General features: G+C 40.8%; 4 protein-coding genes across 4 annotated transcripts; 2 read left to right on the forward strand and 2 right to left on the reverse strand.

The window, feature by feature from the left end:
* Window positions 1–2,360: 2,360 nt before the first annotated feature.
* LOC116193553 (chlorophyllase-2, chloroplastic-like) lies at window positions 2,361–4,585 on the forward strand. Its single transcript, XM_031522298.1, has 3 exons — window positions 2,361–2,733; window positions 3,596–3,916; window positions 4,051–4,585. The coding sequence occupies exons 1-3, from the start codon at window positions 2,458–2,460 to the stop codon at window positions 4,423–4,425; spliced, it is 972 nt and encodes a 323-aa protein (XP_031378158.1). The 5' UTR covers window positions 2,361–2,457; the 3' UTR covers window positions 4,426–4,585.
* Window positions 4,586–8,128: 3,543 nt separating this feature from the next.
* On the reverse strand, window positions 8,129–9,562 carry LOC116193556 (EPIDERMAL PATTERNING FACTOR-like protein 4). The gene is made up of 2 exons (XM_031522301.1): window positions 9,130–9,562; window positions 8,129–8,864 (listed from the first exon to the last, which is right to left on the reverse strand). The coding sequence occupies exons 1-2, from the start codon at window positions 9,239–9,241 to the stop codon at window positions 8,584–8,586; spliced, it is 393 nt and encodes a 130-aa protein (XP_031378161.1). The 5' UTR covers window positions 9,242–9,562; the 3' UTR covers window positions 8,129–8,583.
* Window positions 9,563–11,264: 1,702 nt separating this feature from the next.
* On the forward strand, window positions 11,265–13,324 carry LOC116193555 (1,2-dihydroxy-3-keto-5-methylthiopentene dioxygenase 1). The gene is made up of 5 exons (XM_031522300.1): window positions 11,265–11,424; window positions 11,554–11,641; window positions 11,768–11,862; window positions 12,403–12,642; window positions 12,966–13,324. The coding sequence occupies exons 1-5, from the start codon at window positions 11,413–11,415 to the stop codon at window positions 13,092–13,094; spliced, it is 564 nt and encodes a 187-aa protein (XP_031378160.1). The 5' UTR covers window positions 11,265–11,412; the 3' UTR covers window positions 13,095–13,324.
* Window positions 13,325–14,363: 1,039 nt separating this feature from the next.
* On the reverse strand, window positions 14,364–15,755 carry LOC116193554 (early light-induced protein 2, chloroplastic-like). The gene is made up of 3 exons (XM_031522299.1): window positions 15,399–15,755; window positions 15,104–15,199; window positions 14,364–15,013 (listed from the first exon to the last, which is right to left on the reverse strand). The coding sequence occupies exons 1-3, from the start codon at window positions 15,555–15,557 to the stop codon at window positions 14,666–14,668; spliced, it is 603 nt and encodes a 200-aa protein (XP_031378159.1). The 5' UTR covers window positions 15,558–15,755; the 3' UTR covers window positions 14,364–14,665.
* Window positions 15,756–15,888: the final 133 nt, after the last annotated feature.

Here is a 15,888-nt window from a genome sequence, read left to right on the forward strand (position 1 = left end):
AATATTGGATTGGCTATTGATTTGGATAAATTTATTATGGATGTTAGAATAGATATATAAGGGCGTCTTATGTATTCTTCTTTGCAGTGGTCCCAACGAACTAACCGTATTTCCTGTTCTCGTAGTTTTTCTCTTGGGTATTTTTTCTCTCGTGCGGGCCTTTTGATATAGAATGGATTCTCATTACCTTTTGAGGAAAAAAAAAAAGTTCATTCAGCAATCAAACTTGGCCGAGAGGTGTAATATATATCCCAATAAAAAGTCGACTGGGCGGTGCTTACGGCGGAAAGGTTGGGCTTTTTGGGGCTTCTCTTTTGGGCCAGTGGGCTTTTAAGAATAACCTAATGGCAAGTAAAATTGCATATCCATGTGGGGCCCCTTTTTTTGGGCCAACTTTTTTTTTGCCCTTAAGGTTCCAATGAAAAAAAAGAGCGGTCTATTGCTCTCGTAAGGGAAAAAGGCAGTTTTGATTCTTAGAGTGCGTTTGATTTAGAATTAAGCTGAGTTGAGTTTTTGTTTTAATTGGTTTGTAATGATTGTATTGTTGAATTATGAGAAAAAGTGTGAAAAAATAATAAATAATTGAGAGAAAGTAATGATTAAGTAATGATTGTATTGTTGAATTGTGAAAAAATAATGAATAGTTGAGAGAATTTAATATTAAAAATTAAATTGAATGGTTAAAAAAATTTAAAAAATGAAAAAAAGTAATGATTGTGACGTTGAATTGAAAATAAGTGGAATTGAGTTGAGTTGAGTTAAAAAATTTTAAAAAAACAAACACACCCTTAACCTTTGAAAATTTTGTTTATTTGGTCATAAACATAATTTTTTTTTAGCAATTCTCGTCCTCAACCTTTCAATATTTTGCCACTTTAGTCCGGTTACTACATTTTTCATCCAAGACAACCTTTTCCGTCCAATAAGTATTTTTAAAATTTAATTATAATTTTCGAAATTTAATTTTTTTTTTAAAAGAAGAAAGTAGATGTAATTCTGTAATAGGGAAGAGGGAGTAAGATGGGGGCGGTCGGGTCAATCTCGATTTGGAAGGGCTGGGAGTCTCAATGCCGGCGACCTCCCTCGCAATCAGGGTCACCGGCGACCTCCCTCGCAATCAGGGTCACCGGCGACCTCATTGGTCGTCGTTGACCTTGACTGTGTGGTGATGGTAGGCGGTGTGGCCATCACTGCCCTTCTCCCCTTTCTCTCCATTTTTTTGCATTTTCTTTAAAAATTTGGGGAGGTGTAACCCTCATCGGTGTCGACTCTCCCCAAATTGGGGTTGTTAGCAACTCGATTTTAGAGGAGAAGGGGAGGAGGGCGGTGGCTGGCGGTGAGACCACGGCCGCCTCCTCTACTCTCCCTCTTCTTCTTTTTTAAAGAAAAATTTGAAAATTATAATTAGATGTTAAAAAATCATTTGGATTGAAAAAGGTTATTTTGAACGGAAAATGTAACAATCAGACCAAAGTGGCAAAATATTGAAAGGTGGAGGACAAGAACAAAAGAAAAAAAAGGTTTAGGGCCAGAGTGGCAAAAGCTTCAATAATTGAGAAATAAAACTGCATTTTTCCCCTCTAGTTAAGGAATAGGAAAAAGGAAAATAAACGGATTCAAGAAGTCTTGTGGTTGAAAATCGAATTTAAAATTATACTTTTTAAAGTATTGAAAAATGAAAAATAAATTTAGTAGGAGAAGTCTCACTAACAAGAACTAAATTTGAAATTATACTTTTAAAAGTGTAGTATAAGTATGATTCAACATTTATGGTCATATATATAATAGGCATTCACGTGATATGTATTACAAGTTAATAATCATTCGACACGTCAGTATAGATGGTTACAAATCTATTACATATGAAACTTTTAATCGAGTCTTGTAATGCAATGTCATGATATATATACTTATTACACATAATACTCTCGGGAAGCACTTAGCTTAATGAGGAAGCTAGACCCACGATAGTGATGCTTGAGAAACTCTAGGCACAATGAGCGAAATAATTGGACATTTTGTAGCAAAGAGGGCACTCAAACGTGGGGCCAATAATATAAACGATAAGGTTACTCTTCAATATGCTTAACCATATGGTCCGAGTTCATTTAAGAATTTTTCGTCGGAGAGGCTATATCAGTACAAAAAGAAAGGTAATCTTAGAACATAAAACTGTAATTCGGAGATAGAATTATATAAACTCCATCAGATAAAGACCAAATATAAACATCTATTATATTTTATTAGACCGATGAACGTCCATTGTTATTGAAAAAAAGACCAAATGTGAACAAGATGGTTTGTGCTTCACAAGGCAGTGGCTATAGAAGCCCCACGCAATGGACTTTATCCATCACTAAGGCCAAAGGGACACGAGATATTTCATTAGAAGTCATTACTGAAGTGTGAAGAAGAAAGAACAAGACAGAGCAAAGGGACCAACTGAAGGCTTCATTCATGCCTTGTTCTTCTTCTTGTCTTCCTTCCACGGAAAGCGCTACTACCTCCGATGTTTTCGTCACGGGCAAATTCCCGACCCTTCTTAAGAGTGTCGACTCCGTCGGAAGCAGTGATGCCGGGAAGCCACCGAAGCCGCTTCTGATCGCCTCCCCGACAGAGGAAGGAGAGTTCCCTGTTCTTGTACTCCTCCACGGCTATCTCCTCACCAACTCCTTCTACTCTCAGCTTCTTCAGCACATCGGGTCCCATGGCTTCATCGTCATCGCTCCTCAGGTAATCACCTCTCCCTGTCTCTCCCGCTTTAATTTCTCTTGTCGTGTTGGTGTAGTTGATTCAAGTGACTATGAGTTGCGTGCAGAATCATTCTAATTATAATTAGAACTGAACTGGACGATATATATTAGTACGTTAGGTAGGAAGAAAGATTACAAACACGAACATGACATGTTCAGTAGCACAATGGAGCGATAAATTATGGAAATTGTACTGCGTTCAGCAGTCAGCACAAAGATATGGAGACAGAAGAAGTCATATATGTAATACGCCCAGTTAGTTCTAACTGTTCATACGTTATGTTTACATCGAAAATACAGTTTGTTACTGAACATTTTTTCCCCAGAAGGTGGTAATTTTTATGGTGACAATCAGTATTAACGTGTTATATTCATATGAATCACCAGTTTAAGCTCATGATCTGACCTTTAACTGCGGTGGGTCTTGTAAGGTGGGAGAATTTGGTTCGATAGGATGCTGCCTACTCAGTGCTTTTCTTGTATGTGCATCATATAGTATCCGAAAGCCAAGTAGGGCCAACTAATTCAAGTTCGAATTGCATGAGTTCACTAATCCAAGTTCGAATTGTATGAGAGCTCTCCCAATCATTGATCATCAGCTAATCATATTTCTTTTCCGTCCCCAAAATGACTATAAAAAAGTAACGTGTTAACTAGCTTGAGATAGCCAAAAAAACTAAATTAGATTCTTGCAGAAAAAATGGTCCCGCGTATCGAAACACATCAAGTTTACACTCTAGTTACATATCCGATTTGAGTTGTATTATCAGATCTTGGAGTATCAAACCGATCGATTGTTTTGAGTCATCACTGGATCTTCATTTTCTTGGCAAATTAAACAGCTATATACTGTCGCTGGACCAGACACAACCGAAGAGATCCGGTCCGCAGCTGCAATCACAGACTGGCTGCCCACAGGCCTCTCTGCCACTCTTCCACCGGGAGTCCGCCCTAAACTGGCCAAGTTAGCTCTCTCTGGCCACAGCAGGGGAGGCAAGGCAGCCTTCGCCCTGGCCTTGAAAAAGGTTTCCACCACCACCGCACTCCCTTTCTCAGCCCTTATTGGCATTGATCCTGTCGATGGAATGGATAAAGGGAAGCAAACCCCGCCGCCTGTTCTAACATACGAGCCTCGTTCCTTCGACCTCGACATGCCGGTTATGGTACAGTGCTGGAACTTATAGCCACTTTTGGGCAGTTACTAGTTTTTTTTTACTTGTACTCGAGCCAGTGCCATCTAGTAAACTACTTGATATATCTTTATGTCTCCCTCTTCACAATTTAAGCTCCTCTGAAGGTGATTGGGTCGGGCCTCGGCGAGGTGAAGAGGAACCCACTGTTCCCGCCATGTGCTCCGAAGGGTGTGAACCACGAGGACTTCTTCCGGGAATGCAGGCCGCCTGCCTGCTACTTCGTGGCAAAGGAATATGGTCACTTGGACATGTTGGACAACGAGACCGAGGGGATTAGAGGGAAGGCCACATACTGCCTCTGCAAAAACGGGCGGGCCAGAGAGCCCATGAGGAGGTTTGTCGGGGGGATCGTGGTGGCCTTCTTGCGGGCGTTCATGGAAGGGAATGACAGGGACTTGATGGCCGTGAGGGATAGGCATGCCGAGATCGCTCCGGTGGAGCTCCAAAGGATCGAATTTCTTCAGAGAAAAAACGCATGACCGCTGTCCATTTCTAATATAATCTGCTTGTCGATGCTTAAGAAACCTTATTATATGCGCACTGGATTGGCTAATCCTAATCCTATGTAGCAGGAGGAGTACCATAGAAAATAGCTTCAGTTTTACTATTTATTTGGAAACAAGCTCCATTTCCTATTCATCTTCGTTTTTCCTCAAATTTCCTGAAAAAAAAAATGCAAAAATTTCATTCAATAGGTGTCCTCTTGTTTCTCCAAGAAAAGAAAAACTATAGGTAGGGCAAGAGCTTGCTGCCAAGTAAATAATAAGTGGATATGGCAAAAACAAACACATTAATATATGAATGTCGTATATCTCTGGATTGAAGATAAATATTCCGCCTTAAATATCACATTGCACAGGTAGTTTTGGAAATTAGTGATCGAGGCTGAAATATTGTACGATGTCGTAAGGGTCACGTGAAATCGGATACTATATAGATTATTTTCATGTAATTGTGCAGTGGTATATTGATTGCTTATGAATGTTGAAGTGATATTTTGTGAAATGAAAATTTTTGACACGTAATTCCAAGGGCAGCAATGGCAAAGACCAAACAAACGCTATCAAATCAAATGTCTGCTTCATCATCTCAACTCGTCTGGGGGTAGGAATAAAGTGAAGATAGGCCCGGAGGTTGACCGGCCAGTCTCTATACACTTTTGTGTCTGTGTGCTGGGGGGAATTTGAAATTCAATTCGCGAATAATGCTCCCAAAGCCGACCATCCCCGTCATCCTCCCCCAACTTGTCGCCTGTCTTACCTAATCTATGAGTCAATATAACATATATACATATACATATACATATATATATATATATTACTTTTAATAAATTTATAAAGTATAATTATGAAAATTGTCAATAATATCGATTTGTTATTGGAGAAAATCTTGAAAAATATTTCAGAAATAAGCTGTAATGAACTACTCAACAGTATTATGAGAAGGAAGGATGTAGGCAGTACGCACCATCTCGACTGCCAATTAATTAAGAGGCTGCACTTATGCTTCATGTGGTGGGACTATCCTCGTACCCTTCGATTAGCAATGGCTATGTTTGGTCGCTGAGTTAGGGACTAGGATGGAGAGGGAATGAGATGGGATTTTAAATGCCAAGGATATAAAATATTTTAATAATATGTTTGGAGTATACCAAGGTTTGGGATTGGAATATAAAAAGAAAATGACTTATACACCAATAAATAATTATTTAAAAATTTCTTAAAATTTAAAAACCCCTGAAATTTTGTTAAAAAAAGAAAAGGAAAACCAGCTTGTAGAGAAGGTCTCTTGCGACTATTCATGGAGGGGAGCAGTGGGAGACCTAACGCCGGCCACCGCTACCCTCTACGAGATTGCTAGCAGACCCAAGGCTTACCGGCGACCTCGCCTGGGCCGATGGTGGCTAGCGTCAACCCATCGCCCTTCTCTTTCTCCAACCAGACCAATATATATATATATATATATATATATATCAATGGTAGCATTTGAAAATTTGATACAAATCGAGGGGCATTCCCATCTTTTCTAAAATAATCATATGCCAAGCATCCTTAATCCGCCCCCTACTTAGGATTAACTGCTTAATACTTTTATCCAAGTATATCCCAATTCTAATCCGGTCGACACCAAATGTAGGATTAGGATTTTAAACATACATCTGGCATCTTATCCGGCTTGCCAAACATAGTCTATCAAAATTTTTATTTTCTTATATTAGCCTTATGAGACTCCATTTATAACCGAAATTCGTAAGTGTTTTAGACTCTTAGCACTTATGATGAGTTTAAAGCCCCTAGACAATCATATATGGTTATGGAGAGTACATAATAGCGAATTCTACTGTGCAATATATATGATTCCAGTGTGGATTGGTAAAATGTTGAGTAGCAGTGGCGATCGTGCAACTTCCAATATCCTAGTATGGATGTTGTCTTTGATGCAGTGAGGCTCATGATTGTAACGACCCTGAATTGGACATAAGATGGGAGGAGACAGTTTCAAAATATTAAAGACTAGAATTCAGTTAAGGACCGATGATGTACACGCATTCTTTTTAGGAGCAAATGTGCATGATCTCGTCTTGCATAGTCACCATGCAAGTCTCGGATTCCCCTATCTGTAGATGACCATGTTCCTTGCAGATTATTATCTAAGAGGACGTGTTTAATTTCTCTCCCCCCTCACATGAAAATGAAAATCGAAATTGATGTATTCACCCAAAAAAAGAAGAAGAAATTGATGTTGTCTTTTTGTTTTTTTTTTTTTTTGCGCAATAAAATTTCTTGTTATTGTGGTAAGGCATGGAGAGTCACTGTCAAAGATATTAGAATGACGATCATCGAAAAGGGGTACATACGGAAAGGAAGGAAAAATTAAATGCTGAAGCTTTTGCAGGGGTACGATACGGAAAATGAGCAAAAGCAAAATTCCGTATGGAAATGAATGCTGTCGTATCCCTCAACAGAACAGAAGCCACCACCAGAAATCTTATTTCAACCAAAAGTTTTTCCTCTTAAAACACGAGATGTGATTCAATTAACAAATTGCAAAGTTAATTGGTGAGTAGATTTTATATCTAAGCAGATGTTTCCAATCCTATTAAAAATAATCTGTATTCAAGACAAACTGATATCTGAATGTGAATGAGTTGGCTAAAAACAGCTTGGGGTGTTACCGAAAAATATGAAAAGATTTTAACATGAAACTAGAAAATTGGGATCTGATAGGGAAGAAATTGGCAGCAGAAGCATTTCAGAAAATTGATCAGAGAGAGAGAGAGAACGAAAACGGAAAGCAAAACAAAAAAACTGGAAAACTGTCTTTTGTTTTCTCTTTTTCAAAACTTCCGGCGGGTGCAATTATTGGAATGGAAACCCATGTTTGATTCACATGCCTCGACCAACCCTTTAATTTGTTTTGTTTATCTGAAACCTCTGATTCTGAAACCCCCCCTCTCCCCCATGACCAACCTACCATTCCACGATGTTCAAAAAATTATTGCGCATATGACTTCGATCTGTAAATAAACGCATTTTACGAACATTTACTTACAGCGAAGGATTCAGGAGATAAGACTCGTAGTTTTTCTTTATCAAATCCCACATTTTTTTCGGTGGTAAGCTCCCACATTATTTTGGACAAAGTAATTGCATTAGCATTTCGTAGTGTCGTGGAGTATAACAAACTTTGCTTTATATGAGGTATGGACGTTATAACCTTGAAAGTTGAAAGACAGAGTAGATAGACTTTGCGGATAAAAGGTTTACGCATCGCCGCAAGTTAAAGCCACGGAATGTTGTGGTGATGCATAAACTTTTTATTAGTAGGAGCACACAAGAGGCTCGAGATAAACCCGCTGTTCAGATTACATACTCTGATACCTGAGAATTAAAACTTTTTCTGATTGAATGTCATGCATGCTGGGCGCGCATATACTACCACCTCAAGGATTCGCTATTACTCTTGATTTTCTCGTCGAGTAGTGACTGAGTATGTTCCTCTGAAACCTCATGATGCAAAAATTAATCTTTGCTAATATTATAAGACTGAAATATGCGAGAAGTTTTATCTGACGAGTGAAAAGAAATGTGACTCTTCTGCATGGGACTAAATTCCAAGGTGTTTGCATTGGGAATCTTGAACAACAGAAGAGGAGGAGGAGGAGGAAGACGAAACAACACGAGGCAACACAATACAGGCTTCAGTATGTTATAAAAGCCGAGATACTAAAGAATTTGATTTAAGAAATTTACAAACATCTCAACTTATCCATTTTGTCTCACAAACATTAAACCTGTCCAGGGAGGCTCTCTCAATAAATGCAACCCCCAAAGGAACCAAAAGCCCTACCCTCCCACACTATTAATACTAACAAACAGCAAATTAACTAACATCCTAGGAGTCATAAATTTAATAAAAAAAAAGAAAAACACATGTTCCCAAGGAGGGAGGATCAAACGATCTTCTTCTTCAATTAAAATCTTTTCTCCCTACCCATTTGCCTCTTCCACAGCAAAAACTTACATTCCCAACAAATTCCCCCCCTTTTTAAAAAAAACCCAATTTTGATCAGTCCCACAAGCATAGATAGCAGAAGGTGTGGTGTGGAAAAAATTCAGTCCCAGTCACTATTCATATTATGGCATGAACAACTTGTTGCCACACTTACATCGCCACGCTTCGGGGTAGTACTCGAGGGGCATGCTGAAGCCCGGCTGGATGGGGACGTGCACCGGCGTGCACGGGGAGCAACTCCCGCACTTTGACCGGCATGTGGGCGGGGATGACCCCAGCCCTTTGAGAACCCGCCGCCGAAGCTGGTCTTCGCCCGACCCGGCTGCGCGGAGAATTCGCATCCTGGTCCTGTCGTCTACGATCTCTCGCGACCTCGGTCCTCCTCCTCCTCCGCGGGACGAGTCTGCAAAAGATTGTTATAGACAAGAGAAATGGACATGAGGTCATAAATATAGAAATCTTGGTAAAAACGTTTTCCATATTTTCCTGGTAATTCTATTAGCATTTGCAGGTTGTCTTGGAAAAACCTTGGAAAACGTTTTTCGGATTTCCGACAGAAATATGAGACTCATAACTTTCATAAAACATAAAGAAAGGGGAAAGAAAAGGAAGAATAACCCGAACGTGTTTTCCGTTTTTGGAAAACATACATGATGATAAGCACTTACCGAAGTGCTGGGGGAGGGAAATGGCGGAGGAGGAGAGCAAGAGAAAGAGGGCGGCGAGGAGGGGGAGCGAAGGGAATGGGCGGCGGCGGCGGCGGTGGCGCAGAGGGCTCATCGCCACCGAGGAGGAGGGGGGAGCGGGGGGTAAAGGCTGCTGCTTGGGTGGGAGGGTGCAATAAGTGCGAGGAGGGTACACACGGGTGAAGGCGAAGGAGGAAGGACTGCGATCTTTAATAATATGTTCAGTCTTCTCAGTCGCTCATTCACTTACCCACCTGTGAGAAGATTTATGAATTCAATATGAGAGAGAAGGAGAGATTGCCATAATTGCAGAGCGAGAGAGATAGAGAGAGAGAGATCTGAGGGAGAGGTAGGGAGAGAGGAGAGGGGGTGTTTGCGTGTGCGAGCGTGTGGGTAAGGTCTAAGTCAAGGAAGCATCGCCAAACGGATCAGTGAGAGAGAGATAGAAATAGAGAGAGACGGGTAAAGGGAAATTATTGTACGTCGGAGCTTGTGCTGTGGTTTACGTGCCCCAGTCAGAGACGAGCTCCGTGGGACCCACTTTCCATGTGGGGTCCTTCCATTCCCTCCTTCCCTCCAGACAGTAACACACCTATGAAGGGGGCAGAAATTTATCTAAGTACCCACATGCGGTGGACGAAATACATTGGCAGATAAGGTAATTGCCTATGGTCTCGACTCGGAACTGTAGAAAAATCATAACTATATGAGGTTGCCTCGGCTCGATGCTGTCGGTTAAGCAAACGAGTTATATAAGGTAAAATTACATGTGCACCTCTAACTTATATATACCACGTGTGCACCTTATGTGACACTTTTAGGTTCCGTTTGGGAACAGAGTTTAATTTTAGAATCATGATTTTGATTTTAACTCTACCCACTACATAACAAAAACACACGTTTTCCAAGTCAAATTTATAATACAATCTCATTTGTCCTTTTTCAGAATCAAAATCAAAATCAAAATCAAACTCTATTTCCAAACGGACTTAATGATGAAATTACCTTTGTAGGAACCCAATCCTTTGGCATGTGGCACGTGCCACTTGTTGCATCGAGAGAGTGTTGATTGTAATTTCATTATAAACCAAACCACTAAAAATCTACCAAAGTGGGGATTGGTTTTTTAAGTGATATATAATATTTATTTATCTTAAATAAAGTCTCGTGAATTGAGAAAATTCACACCGTGAAATATCAATGTTTTAGTGGGCTAACCTGACTCAATCTTAAATTATTTGGATTTTATTGAGTCTATGGACATCGGGTGACGCACACTAAGGGAAAAAAATAAAAAAAAAATACAAAGCCACTGAAAATCTGAAGAGGCGATTCAATAAATTGCAACCGCGGCAACGTTGAATCGAAGTTTCAGTGCGGGCTGGCCCATAGAGTTCCGCAGTTTGGGCCCGGCTCAACTCGGACCTACTATTGAAGCCCGTGCCTAAATACCGAGCCCTTTCATAATCTGCCAACAATGTTGCATTTTGCATGAGGCATCAATTTAGTTGGCTTGCTGGCCGCGGAATAAGATCAAAAGGGAGATCCTCTTATCCCATTAAGAAATAATTCTACCTTTCTATATCGGTGACAGCTGTTAGAAAGAATCAGATATAACTTTTTTTTAAGTTAAACTCTAGAAATAATTCTGTCGCTCTAGAAATAATTTTCTCTTTATATAAGTGACAGTTCCTTAAAAGAATCAGACAACTTTCTTTAAGTTAAACTCTTATATCTACGACCTATCCTTCTAAGTGAAGAATTGTGAGAGATATTGCAAAGTTAAGCTCTTATGTCCTATGATTTATTCTGGGATACGAATTCGTGTTCTCGTCCTAAGAGTTGAAACCGCTTACCATTTCAATCCAGTACTTGTTGGTGCCGTTCATTTAATTTTTTCAAAAGAAAACATCGACAAACCTTTTACTCATCTATACAAATACAAACCCAAAAAAAAAAAAAATTTGTCGGATGTAGAAAGTCCGTAAGAATTGGTTTGACTCGACAACGCTGTATGATTCTTGCCGGGCGGGATGATTTTTGTGAAGTGCCTGGAAATGGCCGCCACAAACGCAGCGGAGGAAATGCAGTCATACACGTGGCAAGCAATCGCGACATGTCCCCGAAATCTGTCTCCATGCGGGCTGCGATTCTCGTCCCTCCGCTATAAAGGGGCGCCGTAGCTCATCTTACTCTCTCAGCCTTGTCATTTGCAGGCGGAGGACGGAAAGCAGGGGACGGAGCTTTGTGTCGGAGAATTCAGCAATGGCGATTGAGGTACGTAATTCCTTTACAGTCCATTCATTCTGAGCATCGGGTTTTGTTTCAATTTGGCCATTTTTATGGAGAGTCGAGCGAATGACTGATTGTGGGCGGTGCTTGGGGTTGAATTGAACTGTTGGGCAGGCGTGGTTCATGGAGGAGAGCAGTGAGGATCAGAGGCTCCCTCACCACCGCAACCCCAAGGAGTTCGTCTCTTTGGACCATTTGGCAGGTCAGGTCCTCTCCCTCTGTCGGAACTTTACTAGCTTCTGTTCAGGAAAAAAAAAAAGAAGATTATCTTTTGATGAATTTGAAGTCAACTTTATATTCGGTCTGATTCATCTCTGTCTGTCCGCAGAACTGGGAGTGCTGTACTGGCACTTAAACCCGAATGACTACGACAACGATGAAGAGCTACGGAAGATTCGGGAATCTCGGGGGTACAGTTACATGGTACTCCCTCTTACCCCTCTTGTCGAATTCATTGGTCCGACAATTTGGTCTTGCATTTGTGCTTGTCTTTTCGTAGTTCAGGGAATTCGGGTTGTGCTGAGCTTAACTGCCTGCAGTAGGTCTAAACTCATCAAGGAAACAAGAATGAAGTACCGGTAATTGCATCTGTTGGTTTTGCAACAGAGCAGGAAGAGACTTGGGTTGCGCTTTATTGAAACATGGTTAAAAGTTGGTTATGAGTTCTATAATAGGGAAAACGAACATGAGAAAGATAGGAAGTAGAGAGTGAGATGGAAAAATGATCATTAACTCATCTCAAGTCAGCTAGAAGAATTTTCCAAGTATTCCTTTTTTGTGCATGCGTAAAGGATGAGGTTCGGACGCATATAACTGTGGAAATTCATCATTTCTGCATCTCTCTCTCTCGTTCTTTGACTGCTATGAGGAGTTTGCGGTAGTACGTCTACTATGGATAATTGTGTATATGTATGTCCAAGTTTTTATCTAATGATGCTTTTTTTCTTTACAAAAATTTCGTAGGATTTGCTAGATTTATGCCCAGAGAAAGTGGAGAATTATGAGCAGAAGCTCAGGAACTTCTACACAGAGCACATACATGGGGATGAAGAGATACGTTACTGCCTAGAAGGAAGTGGGTACTTTGATGTCCGAGACAAGGATGACCGTTGGATTCGGATATGGATCAAGGCAGGTGATCTTATTGTCCTGCCTGCTGGTATTTACCACCGGTTCACTCTTGACATGAATAACTACATCAAGGTAATAAATCAGATCATCTTCTAATGCTCAAAGATTTACTTCTTGCTTTGATGACAGCCCTGCACCATGTGATTGCAAATTTTATAATTTAACATTTTCCTCTTGATTTCAATTATCTATATTGTCATATTTAGTACGAGGATATCGAAATAAGTGAGGTCTGAAATCACCAAAAAAAAAAAGAGGATCAGTTACGATATATGTAGTTCTTGTTGCATCCAGTTCTCTTTAGCTCCAGTGCCACACTGGCTCCTAGAATATATGACACGGATAGCTGACGATGTCTTTGTTGATTACTTTCCATGTGTTGGTTCATTACGCAGCTGATGAGGTTGTTCGTCGGGGAACCGATATGGACTCCCTTCAATCGGCCACAGGAAGACCATCCTGCAAGGAAGGAGTACATTAAGAGCTTGACTGAGAAGTCAGGAGTCCCCCTGAAGGCTCATTGATTTCCTGAAAATACAATTATACATGTAAAACTAATGTACTCCGTCTGTGCCTATACAAACCATATAGCTAGCTACATATTTTGGTATTATATCGTCAATAAGCTGTCCATCATTTGCGGTGGACATACTCATTGATCTAATATGATGAGAACTACATCAAAATTTGTTCTCAGGGTGGCAGCGCTATTGAGGTTATATGATTACAGAATCTGATATCCCATTTTTCTGAGTGGTTGCTGATATAGATCTTATTAACGGTCTATGTTCGTCCCTTGTCCTTCCAAAACAACAGCATTACAAGAGCCACTCTTTAGTTGACCTATGCCGCATTCCCTAATCGATCCACGGAAACTCGTTAGTCAGTCTCCATTATTAACAGATCTCCGCCATATTGCCATGGAGACCTGCTGCTGGAGGGAGGCAGTTATTTTTATCAAGAATGCCTCAACTAGATAAATTCACTTCTTTCTCCCTAATTTGTAGTGAATTTATCTTCAGTAATTCACTCATTCAAGCCGCTTCTTTTCTTCCAAAATAAAGAAAACTCCGTACCCCGGTTTCCGAACAACTCTTCCACGATTACATGTATCGTAACGAATGGTCGAAAGAGAAGGCAAAAGGGATGCCCTTGATTCAGGTTCTGCGGTCGGTTTAGGAGCTCACTTGATCTCTCTCGTTTTTCCTTTCCATCCGGTTTTCTAAGACCTCATTTTCATTTGCAAGCTCAACCGTGTAATTTACAGTGCTTCGTTTGTCTTGATCATTCACATTTCACTATCATTAAATATCAATTAAAGTTTGCTTCTTTCAGTTAATTCGACATTGGAAAACCAAAAGAAAAAGGGGAAGGTTCCCTGCCTGCCGATGAAGAACATCACATCACGTTGAAGTTTCTCAGATGAAAATCGTAGATTTCTTCCTCTACTATACTTCCTTATCAATTCCTTCTAGACTAATAAGCTAACAGCCTCTTCGTTTTTTCATATACTATCAATACTGCTACTTCAGATCATAACCTTATTGTATTACGACTGGCTTCAGTTTCAGCCCCCTCTCAGTAGTTTTTCCTTCTGCATATGTACGTTTCGTATGAGTACATGATCAGTATGTCCGCTCTTTTGTTGCTTGTACCAAATTTTTCTTATCACTTTCCTTACCTCCCCGTATACGCTCTTTTTGCTGAACCAATTCTCAAAAGAAAAATCAACTTATTACTTAATGGAATATCAAAAGAGAAATCAAATGTTCATGTGTCGGACAAAACAGAACTACTGTTAATAGATTAATAGCTGATTACATTATTCTGTTCTCCTGCCGCGGGTGAATTTATACAATTACACCATTGTAATACGGAAAAATATTATATATTCGACAAAGTTGGGTAACATAATATGGGAAATGCATATGGTGCAATAACAGACAGACGCATAACCCAAAAAAATAAAAGAGAAAAAAACATAGAATGAGATATGACAGTTCTTCAAATCTAATGCAAAATCACACTTGAATTTAACTATTCAAGCTCCCACGGCTACATCTATGATTTTCCAGTTATCATTTAATGGAATAATCTATACAAGAGTGCCGCCTATCACATACTCGGTGAAGGCCAAGGCCACAAGCCCCAACATCGCTAGCCTCCCGTTCCACAACTCAGCATCGGCATTCATTATCCCTTCGGTCTTTGCCTCTGCTCGCACACCCTTGAACAATGGGACCAGGGAGGCAACTGATAGCAAAACACTCGTCCCAACAAACCACGTGACCCCACCACCCTCGGTTATCTGCGCAAACAGATCTTGGCCCTTTGACAGCTCCACAGCTATGGCTGCCACAAACCCGATCATTGCAAGCCGACCATTGATCCTCTCAGGTACAGGACCACTGAACGCAAACAAATCCGAGAATTTCGTGCTCACCTGTCGATGTCAGCAATATTAAGAAAAGTGTACAACTTCGATGAAAAAATAATGTAGAATTTCACGGCTACTGTGTATAGCATGACATACCTTAGGCTTTGGTGTCGGAGGGGGAATCGTCTCGGATGAGGGAGAACGATTTGATTTTGAGGCGGCTGGTGGTACTGACTTTTCTTGCTTACCATCCTGCAGGATTAATGAGAGGCCAATAAACAGAACTTAATCACATGGTCCATGCTCAACTGAACACATACTTGCATCTATAATCTCGTCAAAGTCGCATAAACTACCACATCTAAGCAAAACACATCTACTTAAAAGTTATATGGGTGATAAATTTGCAGCGCTTTCCGGAGATTCATACAAGGTACGACACAACGCTCACCTCGGCCATGCACCTCAACGGCAAGCCAGCACTAGAGCGGCTAGAGCCGAGAATGGAACTCCCAGCACCGAACAACTGCCTCACATTCCCTCTGCTAGTAAGCCTCGCCGGGGCACCGGAGCTCGCGAGGAGTGTTTGCACTGCAGTCACCGCTGCCATCTCGACTTAAAGGACGACTTGTCTATAGATCTAACCTTGGACCCTTCGAGAACTGTAGTACTCGCTCGGGGCCGAGAAACTAGAACTTATGGGAGTCTGAATCTCAAGCCAGAATCAGCTAATAAGGCGTCCTGATCTTGATTTATTAGTGCTGATAACAACGATGATCGAGGAGGGGTATTTATAGGGGCGGGAGGGGTGGAGGAAGGTTTGGTGGATCATTTTGGCTCCACGTCTCGGAAGTAAGCCTTGTGGGGCTGAAGGGGTTCACATGTCCACACATAGTGAAAAGGGAGACGTGGACCCAAATTCCATCACCAGGAAGGAACAA

This window comes from Punica granatum, chromosome 2, assembly GCF_007655135.1.
Source record: "Punica granatum isolate Tunisia-2019 chromosome 2, ASM765513v2, whole genome shotgun sequence".
NCBI classification, from domain to species: domain Eukaryota; kingdom Viridiplantae; phylum Streptophyta; class Magnoliopsida; order Myrtales; family Lythraceae; genus Punica; species Punica granatum.

Bases quoted from the DNA above. Each gene is read 5' to 3' on its own strand.
- LOC116193553 (XM_031522298.1), top strand. From the start codon at position 2,458: ATGCCTTGTTCTTCTTCTTGTCTTCCTTCCACGGAAAGCGCTACTACC. The intron at 2,734-3,595 runs GTAATCACCTCT...CAAATTAAACAG, and splicing joins TCATCGTCATCGCTCCTCAG to CTATATACTGTCGCTGGACC. The intron at 3,917-4,050 runs GTACAGTGCTGG...GCTCCTCTGAAG, and splicing joins ACCTCGACATGCCGGTTATG to GTGATTGGGTCGGGCCTCGG.
- LOC116193556 (XM_031522301.1), bottom strand. From the start codon at position 9,241: ATGAGCCCTCTGCGCCACCGCCGCCGCCGCCGCCCATTCCCTTCGCTC. The intron at 8,865-9,129 runs GTAAGTGCTTAT...AATCTTTTGCAG, and splicing joins TTCCCTCCCCCAGCACTTCG to ACTCGTCCCGCGGAGGAGGA.
- LOC116193555 (XM_031522300.1), top strand. The intron at 11,642-11,767 runs GTCAGGTCCTCT...GTCTGTCCGCAG, and splicing joins CTCTTTGGACCATTTGGCAG to AACTGGGAGTGCTGTACTGG. The intron at 11,863-12,402 runs GTACTCCCTCTT...AAAATTTCGTAG, and splicing joins CTCGGGGGTACAGTTACATG to GATTTGCTAGATTTATGCCC.
- LOC116193554 (XM_031522299.1), bottom strand. From the start codon at position 15,557: ATGGCAGCGGTGACTGCAGTGCAAACACTCCTCGCGAGCTCCGGTGCC. The intron at 15,200-15,398 runs GTGAGCGTTGTG...TTAATCCTGCAG, and splicing joins CGTTGAGGTGCATGGCCGAG to GATGGTAAGCAAGAAAAGTC. The intron at 15,014-15,103 runs GTATGTCATGCT...TGACATCGACAG, and splicing joins CTCCGACACCAAAGCCTAAG to GTGAGCACGAAATTCTCGGA.